At 47.3% G+C, this 15321-nt stretch overlaps 1 protein-coding gene across 2 annotated transcripts in view; it reads left to right on the forward strand.

Moving 5' to 3' along the window:
- The window catches only part of SH3PXD2A (SH3 and PX domains 2A), a 230898-nt gene that overhangs the window by 35927 nt on the left and 179650 nt on the right, over window positions 1-15321 (forward strand). For both annotated transcript variants that reach the window (XM_014557825.2, XM_014557826.2), the window contains exon 2: window positions 13218-13298. In XM_014557825.2, coding sequence (XP_014413311.1) covers window positions 13218-13298 — 81 coding nt within the window. The remainder of the gene's footprint in view (window positions 1-13217; window positions 13299-15321) is intronic.

Genomic DNA, 15321 nt, shown 5'->3' on the forward strand with positions numbered 1-15321 from the left:
AGTAATCCCATTAGCAGTCACTCCCCATTTCTTCCAGTGTCACCCTCAGCCCTAGGCAACCACTAATCTATTTCTGTCACTATAGATTGGCCTTTTCTGGCATTTTCACATAAATGGAATCATATAAAATGTGGCCTTTTGTGTCTGGCTTCTTTCATTTAAGCATCTTTTCAAGGTTCATTCCTTTTTATTACTGGATAATATTCCATTGTATGGCTATATACATCATTTTATTTATCCACTCATTAGTTGGTGGACATTTGGGTTGTTTTCACTTTTTGATTATTATGTAGTAAATATAATAGTTTGTAATACAGTGCTGCTATGAACCTTCACATACAAGTTTTTGTGTGGACATGAGTTTTCATTCCTCTTGGGTAGATACCTTGGAATACATTTGCTGGGTCATATGGTCAGTCTATGTTTAACTATTTGAAGAACTGTCAGACTGCTTTCCAAAGCAGTTGCACACTATTTTGCATTGCCACCAGCAACGTATGGAGGTTTCAATCACTCTACATCCTTGTCAACACATTCTTATCTGTCTAATTATAGCCATCCTAGTGAATGTGAAATGGTACTTTATTATAGTTTTGATTTGCATTTCCTTGATGGCTAATGATGTTGAGCAGCTCTTCTTGTGTTTATTGGCCATTTGTGCATCTTCTTTGGAGAGAAGTCTATTCAGATCCTTTGCCCATTTTTAAGTTGGGTTATTTATTTATTTTTATATTGAGTTGAAAGAGTTCTTTTTATAATCTAGACACAAGTCCCTTATCAGATACATGATTTGCAAATATCTTCTCCCATTCTATAGATTGTCTTTTTACTTTTTTGCTGATATCCTTTGAAGCACAGAAGCTTTTAGTATTTATGAAGTCCAATTTATCTATTTCTTTTTTTGATTGTGTATTTTTGGTGTCATATCTTAGAAGGCATTGACTAGTCCAAGGTCATGAAGATTCGTGCCTATGTTTTCTTCTAAGACTTTTATAATTTTATGGCTCATGTTGAGGTATATGACCCATTTTGTTAATTTTCATATATGATGTGCGGTAGGGTTTCCTTCCAATTTTGGATTGAGTCAAACTGAAGTCCCACCCACCTCCCCAGCTGGCTCATTTGCATTTTCTCAGTTCAAACATTTCCTCCTGAGAGAGGCCTTCCCTGATCATCTGGCTGAAGAAGCCACCTCCCTTGCAGTCAGTTTCGGTCACTGCACTGTCAGAAATGATCTTACATGTGTCTGATGCTCCATGGGGACAGCCTGGCTGGCTCACTGCTGGTGTGTCCAGCACTAGTACAGACATTGACACTCAGCTAGTGCTTGGGATGTGTTTGTTGAGAGCAGAAAACTTTTTGTTAAAGAAGCTATATTCCCAATGGATTTTGCTGAAACTTTCTAAGTGTCTGGCCTTTTGGGTTGGGAGTTGGAGGGCTGAGTGGGAGGGGGTTTCCCAGCCTCATCACAGATAGGTGGTCACTCACCTCCTGCCCTGACGGTCCCATTACTTCACATGACAGCCCCTTCCATCCTTGGACAACTCCCATTGGAAGGTTCTTCCTGTTTTCCTATCATTTGAGCTCATTATCCACCGCCTTCCTTTGGGAACAACTGCAGTGGAACCTCCCGTACTGATAGTCCTTTAAATATTTGAAACCAGCTGTTGTGTGTCTCTTAAATACCTTCCCTGGACTCAGCACCTCTAATTCTTTCAGCTGTTCCTCCTGGAGCCAAAAAGGGCTGGACTCTGACCCCTGAGTCGCTGATACAGGCCCAGTGGAGGCAGGGGCAGTCACAGGTGGCCAAAGAAAGTGAAGGCACAGCCACAGCTCAGAACGAATGTACCCCTGTCTCCTTGTTTTCTTCTCCCCACTTGAACTGGTGAATTCCAGACCTGGAGGCAGAACTTTGAGCAAAAGCACTGATTACAAACTCCCTAACTAGAACCTCTTGAAGGCAGAGCTGACTCTTCATAGTACAAATTACACTACAGTATTGCTTTCTACTTAAAGAGTTTTTTTTTTCCCAGCTAGTCCAGTGATCTTTTCCGTATTGGCCCACCTTAAGTGGTTCTCAACCTGTAACAACCTGTAGACTCACTTGGGGAGTTCTGAAAACTCCCAGTTTCCACCTCACCTTCCGAGATTCTGATTTAAATGGTATGAGGTGGGGCTGGGAGGCAGTGTTGTTAAAGCACTGTTGGTGATGGTACGTGTGTAGACAGGGTTGCAGACCTTGGCTTCAAGAGCTCAAGGTTGAACTTGGACTCCCCTGCAGCTCCCCAAGAATGAGCACATATTGGATGTTAGCAGAATATCTAGGAGCTGGCAGTAGCCAGAAGACAGGCTAAGAGAACACAATTGTTTTATAAGTTAGAAATCTTGTTTTAAATTATGAAAGCCAAGCATAGTCAAAAGAAATTAAATAGTATAGACATGTATAAAGTGAAACTATTCTGTTTCTCCTTAACCCAAATAACCGTGATTATCAGTTTGTGGCATTTTTCCAGATTTTTAAAGTGTACATATATATGTGCACATGCACAAACCCCCATACACACCTCCCCCAAAATAAATCTAATTGTACTATACATATTGTTTTGTAATCTGTTTTTTCTTTTCTCAATGTACTGTGAATATTTTTGCTTAATGACACAGAAAGATTCACCTTATCTTTAACAGGTGTATGAATCACAATTTGCCCATTTTTTAAATTGGTAGCCAGTTAATATTCCTTATTTTTTGCTGTTCCAACAGTGCTGCAATGAACATCTTTATATACATAAACACTCACACATACACACACACTCGTGTAGATAAATTCTTAGAGGTGAAATTGCTGAGTCAAAGAGAATGCACGTTTGGGGTAGAGACTGACAAAATGCTCTTGAAAAAAACTGTTCCGGTCTACTCTATGCAACAAAATTCCTAATGACAGCAATTTGACTTGTGTCAAAAGTCGAGCTTTGCTGAGCACAGCAGAGAGGAAGGTGTGAGTGTGTCAGATGGCGGGGAGGAAACGGTGGGGTCACTTCCCCTGCAGGCTGTGTGTGGAGGAGGCCGCTGGCCTCTGGCCTTGCCTGGCTGCAGTGTTTCCCAGGAAGAGGAAACCAAACTGTGTGTGTTAACCTTTGCCTTGCTCTCCAGGGTGTGACGGGGGAGTGGGGCACGTTCACAGGATGTATGTGTCCAGGTCAGCAGGCCTGGGTCAGTCTTTGACTGGGGAGTGTGTGGGGCTAGAATCCTCCTTTCCAGTATTTTCCTAGATCCACTGGACTGTGTCTAAGCCCCTTGGAAGCCCAGGAGCGTGATCTTTTTCATGGTTTGGGAGATGATATGTTTGTTTAAGGTTTCCAAGACTCTAGGTTCTTAATGTCAATATGCATCTAGAATTTTTCTTGATTTCCACAGTAGGGTGAGCCTCCTCCCTCTAGCCTGGGCACCCTGCCGCACTCTCAGGGCTCCTGGGCATTACCCAAGACACCCACTACCTCTCCATTGGAGCACCTGCTGGTTCAAGGTGGTCAGACGTGTTTGCTCTGATAAGCTGGCTTGCGACCAGAGGGAGGTGGCAGAGCTGGAGGGAGGAAGGTACAAAGGTTCAACCATGTGCTTTCAGGGACTCTGAAGAGCGTGCAGTGGGGACCACACCCAGAGCCCTAGAAACCACAGTGCCTTCCTTTCTTGACCCAGGGCTAATTGGTGCCCCCCAGAAACTTCTAGGGAAAAGGCTAAAACTCCAAGAGTGCAGGAGAGCATGCTAGGCACTTTGAAGGGAAAGGTGGGGAAGAGAGGTCACATTACTGAGCAGCTATGGTATCCCCGTCACCGTGGTTTGCTTTACTTGTGCTCTCATTCATCTTCACAGTGAGGCAGGTGTTATCACCCCCATTTTGTGGATGGAGAGTGGAGGCTCAGAGAAAGGAACAACTTTTCGTGTAGCCGATTGGATTGATTCTAAACCATGCACAATAGTGCTGGTCCCCATAGAGGGCTCCATACCCTACTGCTGCATGGGTGGCCTCAGTACTGACTGATCGGTCACCTGCACGTGGGGCAGCTGATCAACAGAGCAAATCCTTGTGGCAGGGGCTCTGCCTGACTCCAGGCAATCTGGCGTAGTTATCGAAGAGGACGAAGTGGTCATGACGCCACGTTTGAACTGACCTCCGTCCGCCCCTAGGACTTCAGGTAGATCAGTTATTTCTCTCTTTCTCTTCTTCCATCAACTGGAGGTGATAACAGCGCCTGCGTCACAGAATCATTGTAAAGATTACATGAGATCATATGGATAAAATGCTTAGCAAGGCCCAGAAGACAGCAAGTGCTCAGTAAATGGGCCTGGCTCTTCTTGTTACTCCTAATGAGACCACTGGTTTGTGCATTTAAGAAAAAGGATTGTGAAAACTGGCTCTTCCTGTCATTTCTGCCCTAGTTCTGGTGATTGTAAGGCAAGAGCTTTGACAGCTGAACCTTTTTTTAAGGTCCGCATAGGGTGTGTAAGTCCTGGGAGCTCCTACTTTGCACACTCATTTCCCCTCCAGGAAACATGAAAAAAAAAAAGGAAAAAAAAAGCCTGCGACCCCGAGAGACCTGCCACGGCTCGTCCATCCTTTCAGCGAGGTGCTCCTGAGGATGGGCATTGTCCTCCCCGGCCTGGGCAGCAGAGTTATTTTTCTTCTTCTCCTTTCCCAGGCCGGGCTTGTTATTAGTAGTGGGGTGTGTGTGTCTGTGTGCGTGTGTGTGTGTGGTGTTCCCCTGCCCCTGTCTGTCTGCATCCCTGTTTCTCACTTCCTGCTCCCCTCCTACTCCTATTCCTGGTGTCATGATCCAAGTCTCCTGGCAAATGGAAAGAAGTCAGTTCCCCACCTCTCCCCACCTTTTCCAGAGAGTCTAAACAGCTAAGGTTCACTGGGCACTTACCATGTGCCAGGCCCTGTGCTAAGCACCCCAACGTGCATCGTCACATTCATTGGGAAGCTCCTGTGATGAGCCACCCTTTGCAGCGAAAGAGACCCTGACTCAGAGAGGCTAAAACACATGCCCAGGCCCACACAGCAGAATGGTGTTGGAGCTAAAGTTTAAATGTTTTCATCAAATGTTTTCAAAGCCATTTCTCTTTTCCATGATACCAGTGCTACCTTGGTCCTTTCTGAGCCTGACTTTTTGGTACCCAATCACTCCATCTGGCACTGTTTCCCTACCTGATTTGTATGTGTGAGTCCGGTTGCCCCAGCTGAGTTGGGAGAGCCTGGAGGTCGGGGACTGTGCCCCATCTCTAGCGTGGCACGAAACCACTTACTCGACATCTGCTGGTTCCTTTGTTCCTTTACTTACTTAGGGAACGTTAAGTAAGCACCTCTTAGGTGTCAAGTGTCTTGCTGAGCATTAGAATGCCAAGATCTGCCTTCAGGGAGCTTCTGTTCTAATTGGGAGATACAGGGTTAGATCCTGAATCCTCACAATAGTCCCAGAGTGAGGTGACCACGATTACCCCCATCTTGCAGGAGAATATATGGAGGTACCAGTGATGTGGAAGCTTCCTCCAGATCCTCTTGCCTATACACCACCCTCCAAGTTAAATAAACAATCGAGGCCTGCGATTCGTGGGAAGGATGGCAGGCACTGAGGGTGCCGGCTACCTTGGAAACACTCAAAGGTATTTGATATGGTTTAGGAGCCTGCTGATCATCCCCTCCTCCAAATCTCTTGAAAAACCCTTTTACCCAAATGCTAATCAAAACTACAACGAGCTATCACTTCACACCTGTCAGAATGACTGTTATCAAAAAGACAACAAATAATGAACGTTGGCGAGGATGTGGAGAAACAGGAATCCTCATGCACTGTTGGTGGGAATGTACATTGGTGCAGCCACTCTGGAAAGTGTGGAGGTTCTTCAAGAAATTAAAACTAGAACTACCGAACAATCCAGCAACTCCTCTTTTGGGTATTTATCTGAAAAAAAAAATGAAAACACTAATTATAAAAGATACATGCATCCTTATGTTCATTACAACATTATTTACAATAGCCAAGATGAGGAAGCAACCTAAATGCCCATCAACAGATGAACAGATAAAGAGATGTGGTACATATTCATATATAATGGAATGTTACTCAGCCATAAAAAGAATGCAATCTTACCATTTGCGACAATATGAATGGACCTAGATGATATTACTTTAAGTGAGAATAAATCAGACAGAGAAAGCTAAATACTGTGTCATTTCACTTATATGTGGAATTTTAAAAACAAAAAAAAAGAACAAACAACAGAAACAGAGTCATAGATACAGAGAACAAACAGGTGGTTGCCAGAGGGGAGGGGGTGGGGGAAAGAGAAAAATAGGCGGAGGAGATTAAGAGGTACAGACTTTGAGCTATAAAATAAGTGAGTCACAGGGATGAAATTACAGCGTGGTGAATATAGTCAATAATTATGTAATATCTTTGTGTGGTGACAGAAGGTAACTAGACTTACTGTGGTGATCATTTTGAAATGTATAGAAATACCGAATCACCGTGTTGTGTACCAAGAACTAACATAGTGTTGTAGGTCAATTATATTTCAAAAACAAACAAGCTCATGGAAAAGAGATCAGATTTATGGTTACCAGAGTGGGGTAGGGGAGGAGGAATTGGATGAAGGCAGTCAAAAGGTACAAATGCCCACTCATAAGATAAAGAAGCGCCAGGGGTGTAATGTATAACATGGTGGGTATAATTAACACTGCTGTATGTTATACGTGAAAGTTGTTAAGAGAGTAAATCCTAAGAGTTCTCATCACAACGAAAAAGATTTTTTTTTCTGTTTCTTTAATGTTCTATCTATATGAAATGATGGGTATTCACTAAGCTGATTGTGGTAATCATTTCATGATGTAAGTCAGATCACTATGCTGTACGCCTTGGGCTTATACAGTGCTGTATGTCAATTATATCTCAAATAAAACTCGAAAAGGAAAAAAAGACCTTTTCCCAGATGAGGGCCATTTGGCACAGGTCTGCAGCCAGGTGGCCACAGGCCATTGAACTTGATTTTGCTGGGACGGTTTTGGGTTGGCAAAGACCTTTTCACTGAGCCCAATATATTTGTATTCTGCCCCTTGGCCATGGAGGCTTTGCTTCTGGAGGTGGTAGGTGGGAGGGGGAGTGGGCAGTCCCCAAGTGTTGCTGCTAGTGACCTCTTTGGTGTTTCAGACCCCGTGGGTTTTCACTCATCAGCCAGCTGGTCATATTTCAGTGTGCCCAGTGGACTGGCAGGCCTGGGGAGCCTCGGGGGAAGTGGGGAGAAGAGAGATGCTGCCTATGGGGAGAGCCGGGAGGGCGTAGTCACCCATGTTAAATGGATGGGGATATAGCATGTGTCTCGTGCTGGGTTGTTCTGAGCCAACAGTTAGCAAACAAACGCAGACAGAATAACTGGCTAATTGTGCAAAGCAGACTATGAGCATCCCAAGAGATGAGCACAGACTTGCTAGGCTAGTGGGTCCAGGTCAGAGGATAGAATCTGGGGGGCTTTCAATCTGGGTGCAGCCAAGTATTGTCAAGGGGGCTCTTTGACACCAGGGCCTTTGCTGCTTACTGGTGGGGTACTGGGCCCCAGTAGTGGGGAGAAGGGGCATCAGCCCAGCATTTGGTGGAGCCACTTGCCCTGGGAGCAGCAGCCCGGGTGTTCTGTGCTCTGCTGGGTGGCCTGGGTCCTGAGGATCGGCCTGGCCTAATTTGGGACTACCCTGCCTGTGATAGGACTTAGTACATGGGGCCCTTTGAGTAGAAGATTAGAGCCAGTTGGTACCTTAGATGGGCTGGCATCATCTTCTTGGAGAAGAACTTGACATGATGAACTTTCCCAGCAAGAAGCCAGAGCAGCGATCATGTCCCTAAATGTGAATTCCCCTTTACTGGCTGTTGGAATGTATTCCTTCAGACTTCTGGAGCCATAGCCTTTAGCAGTCAGTCCCAAGTGTTAAGCATCCTTCCATCTAGAAGATCTGGGGAAGCTGAAGACCTGGGTCATGAGGAGATGCTGTAACGTCAGGGACCCTGAAAGTAATGACAACCCAGCCAAGGGACAAGGTGCTGTGTCATGGCCAGAACTATTCTGTATGCATTAGGATGAGGTGCTCCTTTCTCTGTGTGCCTGCAGACCTGAGCCAGGGTGCACAGTTCGGGGTTCAGAGTATAGGTTAAATTTCAGCCCCTGCTTGTCCCAGGCAGTCTTTGTGCAGAGAACAACTTATGTAACTGTATGCGACGGCCTTAGTCCTAGCCAACTAATCCCACCCTTTGTTAGTGTGAGCAGGTGAAGGAAGGTTGTCTCTGAGTTTCCATCTGGCCTGGGGCCAGAGGCAGCTGGCAGGGGTCCAGGGAAAATAAGGCCTCCCCAGTAAACTGAGCCACAGCACCATGAAAATGGAGGATTTCCCCCGCAGTTCCCAAGTCCTTGCCTCTAACTGTACTCTTCACCAGCAAAGGGAGCAGCAGGTACTTACTGGCACTTTCTAACTGAACGTGGGCAGGTCCCAGGCCTTCTAGGAATCATTGGGCCATAACTTTGGGTCATTAACTGGTCACAGCCCAGGTCTGATCCCGAACCTCCCTCCACGGGAATTGCGCTGGACTTCATTCTCAGTGCTCTGGAGTTGAGCTGTGGGTCTGATTTGCATCAAGGCTATTTCTTTGTTGAAAGGAGCAGGACTCGGAAGTCTCAGAAGCCTCAGACATTTCTGGGCTTAATGAGCTGAGCAGACGGAAGGCGGCCTAAGATGGCCTCAGAGTAGGTGGGCTGTTGGGACTGGGGCGTGGAGTTTCCGTAGTTGTGTCTGTGCCAGAGATCCCCCTCTGGAGAGCATGAGCGTGGCAGGTGAACGTGAGACTCTGGGGCTTCCTCTCTGGGGGAGGCTGGATGCAGTTCCTAGATGCTTGCCATCTGCCTGCAATGGCCAGAGCCGGGGAAATTGAATCCATGGATTTTTTAAATCTAGAAGGAAGGGAAACTCCACCCGGGAAATATAACTCCAAGTAAAGTGTGTGGAAGCAGGATGTTTAATTGCAAACCTTTCTTGAGACCCAGCTGCTGGGTAATGTTATCTTGGCTGCTCCCGGGTCCGGAGGAGAGTTTATCTGGGCCCCTAATGCAGACCCAGTAAACAGAGCTGGCTTTCTCCGATGACCCTTGCCCTGTCCCCCTTCCCCTCCACCTGCTCTTTCTCTGCAGTTTATCGCTAGGGTTTCCAGCCTGGCCAGCTCAGGGAGGCTTGAGAAACTCTGATATGGGGGTGGGGGGTGTGAGCTGGGCTGGAGTTTTGTGCACCATTGCTCATCTGGAGTGATAACTAGGATGGTCAAGGTTTGGAAGAAGACAGACAAGCCTCCAGCCCAGATGTAGGAAAGGGGCCTGAAGGCTGTCTGCAGATCCTCTGGGCTTATCTCCAGGGAGGTCTCTGACCATTTCTTCAGCTCAGGATTTACACTGTTTATCCAGGAGGGTAGGCTGGGGATGGGGGTGGGGGGCTCTGGCAAATCCCAGAGGTTTGGGAGAATCTGGGAATGGTGGCTCATTTCCCCACCCACACCACCACCCCCACCTAAGTCACCAGAGGGCCTGTCTTTCATGTGTGTTCAGGTAAAGGGTTAGACAGAGACGATGCCCTATGACTTTTCACCTATTTTGAAGAGTAAAGGAGAAAGGACTTTCTAAGGCAGGTATGCCTTGGTCATGTGCTAGTTGGTCCTAGACTAGGAAATAGAAGGTGTGTGTTCCTGTCCCAGCCCTGTCACGAACGAGGTGAGCACGACTGCTCAGCAGCCCTGAAGGCTGCGCGCATCAAGTAGAGGGAGAGTCTGTGAGTCTGGGCGGCTGCGCTGAGGCCTCACCGCTGATGACAAGGAAGGTCCTGAGAGTGAAACCCGGGAGTGGTTGACTCCAAGTCTGTGCCTGTTTCCCTGGCAAATCGCCATCCCAGGTCCTAGGTTCCTCCTCTGCACAAGGAGAGGCCTCCCAGCTGCCACAGGCAGTGAGCCTGTGATTAATTCTCTCTGGGAGGTGAAGGGAAGCCCCTAATTACTAGCGTGGAGGGAGCACGGGTCATGTTAAACCCCAGTTAAGCCCTTCCTCTGGGTCCCGCTTGGTTGGCCAGGGAGAAAGACGGCTGTCTAATGGCCTGCGAGCGGGTGCAGACACTCTCCCAGGAGGGCCCAGCTGCTTGGGGCCTCCTTATGGCGCATCTGCCCCAGCAGAGGTCAGGAAGGCTCACCTGGTCATGCGCAGCGTCTGCGGGAAGGGGGGGATGCAGGAGGGAGCGCAGAGGTAGCAGGCAGGATTTGGGAGCCAAGAAGCTGGGAGTCAGCATGCGGGACGGGTGGATTATAAGCCCTGTGACAACTGCCACAGTTGGTGAAGCCAGTTTAGTATGAGAGTTTCCTCTGTGTCCACCGGCTTTGTAGTGTTCTTAACCACTAATTTCTGTCTGGGCCCCCAAGTTTTGTCTCTTTTTGGTCTTGGGCCCTCAGAATTAACATGCCTGCCTCATGTTCCTCTAGGTTTACCCCCTAAATGAGGGTTGTATAGACTTTTCAGATCACCCAAAGCTTTATTTAAAAATTCAGTCTGATCAAGTTGTTTGATTTAAATATCCTCACTCCTGAATTTACATATAGGGAGACAGTCCAGTGTGGTTAAGAGCATGGGGAATTAGACTCAGCTGGACCTGGGTTCAGTCCTTTGCCCTGTATTTTCCCAGCTGTGTGATCTTGGGCAAGTTATTTGACTTCTCTGAACCTCGGCTTCCTCTTGTGCAAAATGGGCATATAGTGGTAGCTACCTCATTGGCCTGAAGATTAAATGAGCTAATGCACATGGTTGCTTTACACTGTGCTGGCATGAAGTAACCATTACCTAAATGGCTTCTACAATTTATTGTATGAGATGTACGTTTATATATGATATAAAGCAAAGCATATCCCTATGTATTTATTATCATCATAGTTTGAGCTTGTGAGGATAGGGATGACCTTTCTACTTTATGTTCTTTCTTACTGGGATCACATAAAACATGTCATAAATACGCCATTTCAGGGTGGCAACACTCAGGTGTATTTGCTTTGCTTTATGGCCCTCTCCTTGGATGTATTTGAGAACAAACACTCCTCACTGCACGAGGCTAACTCTGTGACATAGAGATCGGATAGGGAAGGGACTAGATTCAGAGCCTGCTTGCTTGGCTGTTGACTGAGCAGCCAAATATAAAGCCTCACACTCCTGTGTGCAAAATCCTTACTGTGGACTAAATGTTCATGCCCCCTCCCCCTGTTACCCACCCCAAATCCACATGCTGAAGCCCTGATCCCCAGTGCGATGGTGTATGACGTGGGACCTTTGGGAAGTAATTATGTTTAGATGAGGTCAGGAGGGCAGGGTCCCAGTGAGGGGATTATAAGAAGAAGAGACTAGAACTCACTCTGTCTTCACCATGTGAAGATATGGCAAGAAGGCAGCCATCTGCAAGCCAGGAAATGGGTTCTACCAGGAACCTTGAACCTTGATCTTGGACTTCCAGCTTCCATGACTGTGGGACATAAATGTTGCTGTCTAAGCCACCCAGTTGGTGGTATTATGTTTTAGCAGCCAGAGCAGACCAAGACAGCCCTGCTCCAGGCATCTGGCAAAGTTAGCCACTCTGATGCCAAGGTGTCTAAATGCTGCTCCTCTTAGCTAATGTTCCTTCCTTCTCACAGTGGCTATGACCCTGGCTTCTCTGGCCAGTTTGTTCTTCTCTCTGGTGGATTCAGTCCCTCAGACCTGCTGAATCAGAGTCCCTGGGCAGAGGCCTGGGAATCTGGATTTTACAGAGCTCCTCAGGTGATTCTTACGGAAGGGGCATCCCGGCAAGGGAACTAGTGCTGTGACCTACAGCTGCTCAGTGTCCTCTGAGGGAGGAAGCAGGTGGGCGTCTTGCCCATGTCTTAATGCTGGGTCACCCTCCCTTAACTCTGTACCTGGAGAAATCACAGCAAGCACCAGGGGGGATGTTCAGTGGAACAGCCCCGAGACTGTGTGAGGGGACCCTCCCTGTAATGAAGACCTCTCCCAGGAAGGCGTGTCTTTGGTGTGGGTTTAGGTAAGAGGGACAGAAATGGTGTGGAATTAGGTCAGATTGTGTGGGCCAGTGACTTTCTCTCATTCTCCAGTCAGCAGTCCCGCCCACCTCCTGGACCAGGTGAGCCTTCCAGAGTGGCCTGAGGCAGTAGTCTCAGACAGCCAGATTGAGCACTAGGAACTGGGGTGACATTGGGAATGGGGTCCTAAAATTCCTTCATTTCAGAAAAGTTTGCAAATCTTCCATAAACTAACTTCCATCCTGCAAACCGACCTCTCATCCAGAAGGTCAGTTTGGTTGTTCAATGCAGCAGAATGTTTTCTGAGCATGCGATCTGTGCCAGGTGCAGAGCTAAGACATAGGGATACTGGGATGAATCACACATCCCTGAAATACTTAGTCTCCTGAAGCGGGTTCAGAGTGAGTTCTGAGGGTCAACAGTGGCAGAATAACCTGGAGTGGTTTGTTTAAAACATAGATGCCCAATTTCAACAAATGCACCACTCTGCTGAGGGGTGTTGATAACGGAAGAGGCTGTGCATGTGTGGGGGCAGGGGATAAACGGGAACTCCCTGTACTTCTCAGTTTTTCTGTGAACCTAAAACTGCTCTATAAAAATAATTTGAAATAAAATAAAATAAAATGTAGATCCCTAAGCACTGCCCCCCACCCCCAGCCCAGGTCTACTTATGCAGAATTTCAGGGGTGAGGTCTTGACATCTGGAATTTTGGAAGGCCCTTTGTGGAATCTCCTTCACCATAAAGTTTGATAACTAGTGGAAATTAGCTGTTTAAATTTTTAAACAACACCAAATTTATTTTCATTGTGTAAAATACATATAAACAAAAAGGAATTAAAAACCACTTGTAACCCTGCCCTCTTAAGATAATCATCCTTAGCATTTTATTGAATATCCTTATAGATGTGTGTGTGTGTGTTTAGACACATATCTGTAGTATCCATGTGTACCTGGCATGTGCTAAGCCCTGGGGACAGAGATGAGAAAAAGAATGGTCCTGGCCATGGACCACCCACAGTTAAACGATGCCTGGCACAGCATAATGCCAAGCCTTAGTCACCCACTTACCTGCTCTTACCTTTCCCCACAGGTATACATCATCAATGTCACCTGGTCCGACTCCACTTCCCAGACCATCTACCGGAGATACAGCAAGTTCTTTGACCTACAGGTGAGTGGGTCTGAGCTCGCATGGTGTTTCGTTCTACCTGAAGTGGCCTGAGTCTCTGGTGGGCTGGCCTCTTTCATGGCGTCATCCAGAGAACTCCCGCCTCAGCTCTCAGGGTCAGAGTCTAGGCAGAGCAGAGGGACTGAGGAGGGAATCTCAGCGGTTGAGCTGGGCTGGGCTCAGTCGTGGATGTTACAGGCAGACACTTGGGGCTTTGTTGGCTTCCTCCGATGGTCTTCACAGTCGTGCTTTGTCACCCTCCTTCCTCTGGGGGGTAGGAAACCAAGGCGGAGAGGAGGGAGGATGGCTGTGGGTGCTGTGTGCCTGAGCAGACATGTGTCTATAAACATCCAGGGTGAGACACAAACCACCACAGCATTGCAGGCAAAGAAAAGCAAACATACAGAAAAGACTGAAACAGAAAATAAGCAATTTCTTGAACTACAGGCACAAACCAGGCATACCACTGTGTCTGTCTAACCAAATAAAGCTCTTGTTGCTCTGTTTGTACACATGTATGATATGTGTGTCTCTAACACATGCAGGCATGTCACACAGGAGGTTAGAAGCATGGATCCCACAGCTCCATTGTAGACATTTCCCTTGATGCCAACTAATCTGGTTAGGCCTCTTTGGGTTACAAGTGATTGTTTTACACTCATACTGGCTTAGACAACAAGGAGACTTGGTTGGAAGGATATACCAGAGAAGCTCATGCAGCCTGCCAGATGGTGGAAAGGGGAGTGAGGTGGTGGGCTTCAGGAACACCTGCACAGGGGCTGCTCTCCCGCTGTCTTGTCTCAACATCTCTCTGGGCACTTTCCTGAGCTTTCTGAGGAACCAGCTGTCAGTAGCTCCAGAACTGCATATCTTGTGGTTCCCAACTGCAGAGAGACTGCCTTTCTCCCAGTTCCAGATTGAAAAATCCCAAGGAAGACTCTGATTGGCCTGGCTTGGGTCAGGTGCCCTCTCTGCACCAATCACTGTGGCCTGGGGCAGAGGGGCATGAACACAGTTGTGGCCACTAGGGGGCACACCCCTGTTTATCAGAGGCAGGCGCCAGACAAGGCAGAATGATTGTGAGTAGGGCAACAACCTTCCCCACACTAGGAAGGGAAAGCCGAGAGATTCTAGGTTCTTCCTTAGGGCTGTGAGCCTAGTTTAGGCAAATGAAAACACAAAAAAGAGACACCCACTTCTGTCCCTCCCAACCAAGGTCTGCTCCTTCCTTTGCGGGCCTCTGGTGGTGAGTCATCTTGGAGAGGCTAGACTTGCATGTTTGCCCCCAAGTACCTGGTTTTATCCCATTGTCCTTATCGCTCTACCTAGGAGATGTGCCACAGGTGAGCCAGCTTCCTGTGTTACAGATCCTCTCTTAATCTAACAATATGGGGCTGAATATCCCATTGAATATGGGGTTGAAAGCCACTCCTTACTGTCCTGCCTTCTTCCTCTTGCCTGTCAATTCCTGTCCAATCTCCTCATGTCCTTCCAGCATAAACTGTTGGGACTTGCTGATATCCCATCAATGGGTGTAGTGTGCTTTACAGGAAATGATAACTTAGCTGGGGAGAGGGAACCCTGAAAGGACTCATTGATGAGCCAGTAGGGGTTCTGAGAGCCAGTGGAAACTCTCAAATCAGAACTTTTCTTCCCCTACTTTCTGGTCTGTTCCCCTACCCCCCTCCCTATTTACAGAATCTCACAAGAAAGGAATGCTGCTTCCCCCATTCCTCCTTGCCTGAAGGGCTCATTTCCTGTGTGTCAGGCAGCTGCACGGCAAGAAGCAGCTTGTGCGATGTGCTGGTCCTGGTCAGGAGCACCATCAGGCCTGTCCTTGTGGGTCATTGCTACCCTGTAGATGCAGTTTGGAAAGGTGTTGGGATGGTTCTTTGGAATTTAACCTTTAAACCAAGCATCTTTGGGAACCCATTTTACAGAACTTGACATAAGGACTTTTAGTGGTGAAGCCTTTCTTATTCATCTGGATCTCTGATTTTAATACGTCAGCTCCTATAGAGGAAGA

The sequence above is a fragment of the Camelus ferus genome, chromosome 11 (genome assembly GCF_009834535.1).
Source record: "Camelus ferus isolate YT-003-E chromosome 11, BCGSAC_Cfer_1.0, whole genome shotgun sequence".
Lineage (NCBI taxonomy): Eukaryota > Metazoa > Chordata > Mammalia > Artiodactyla > Camelidae > Camelus > Camelus ferus.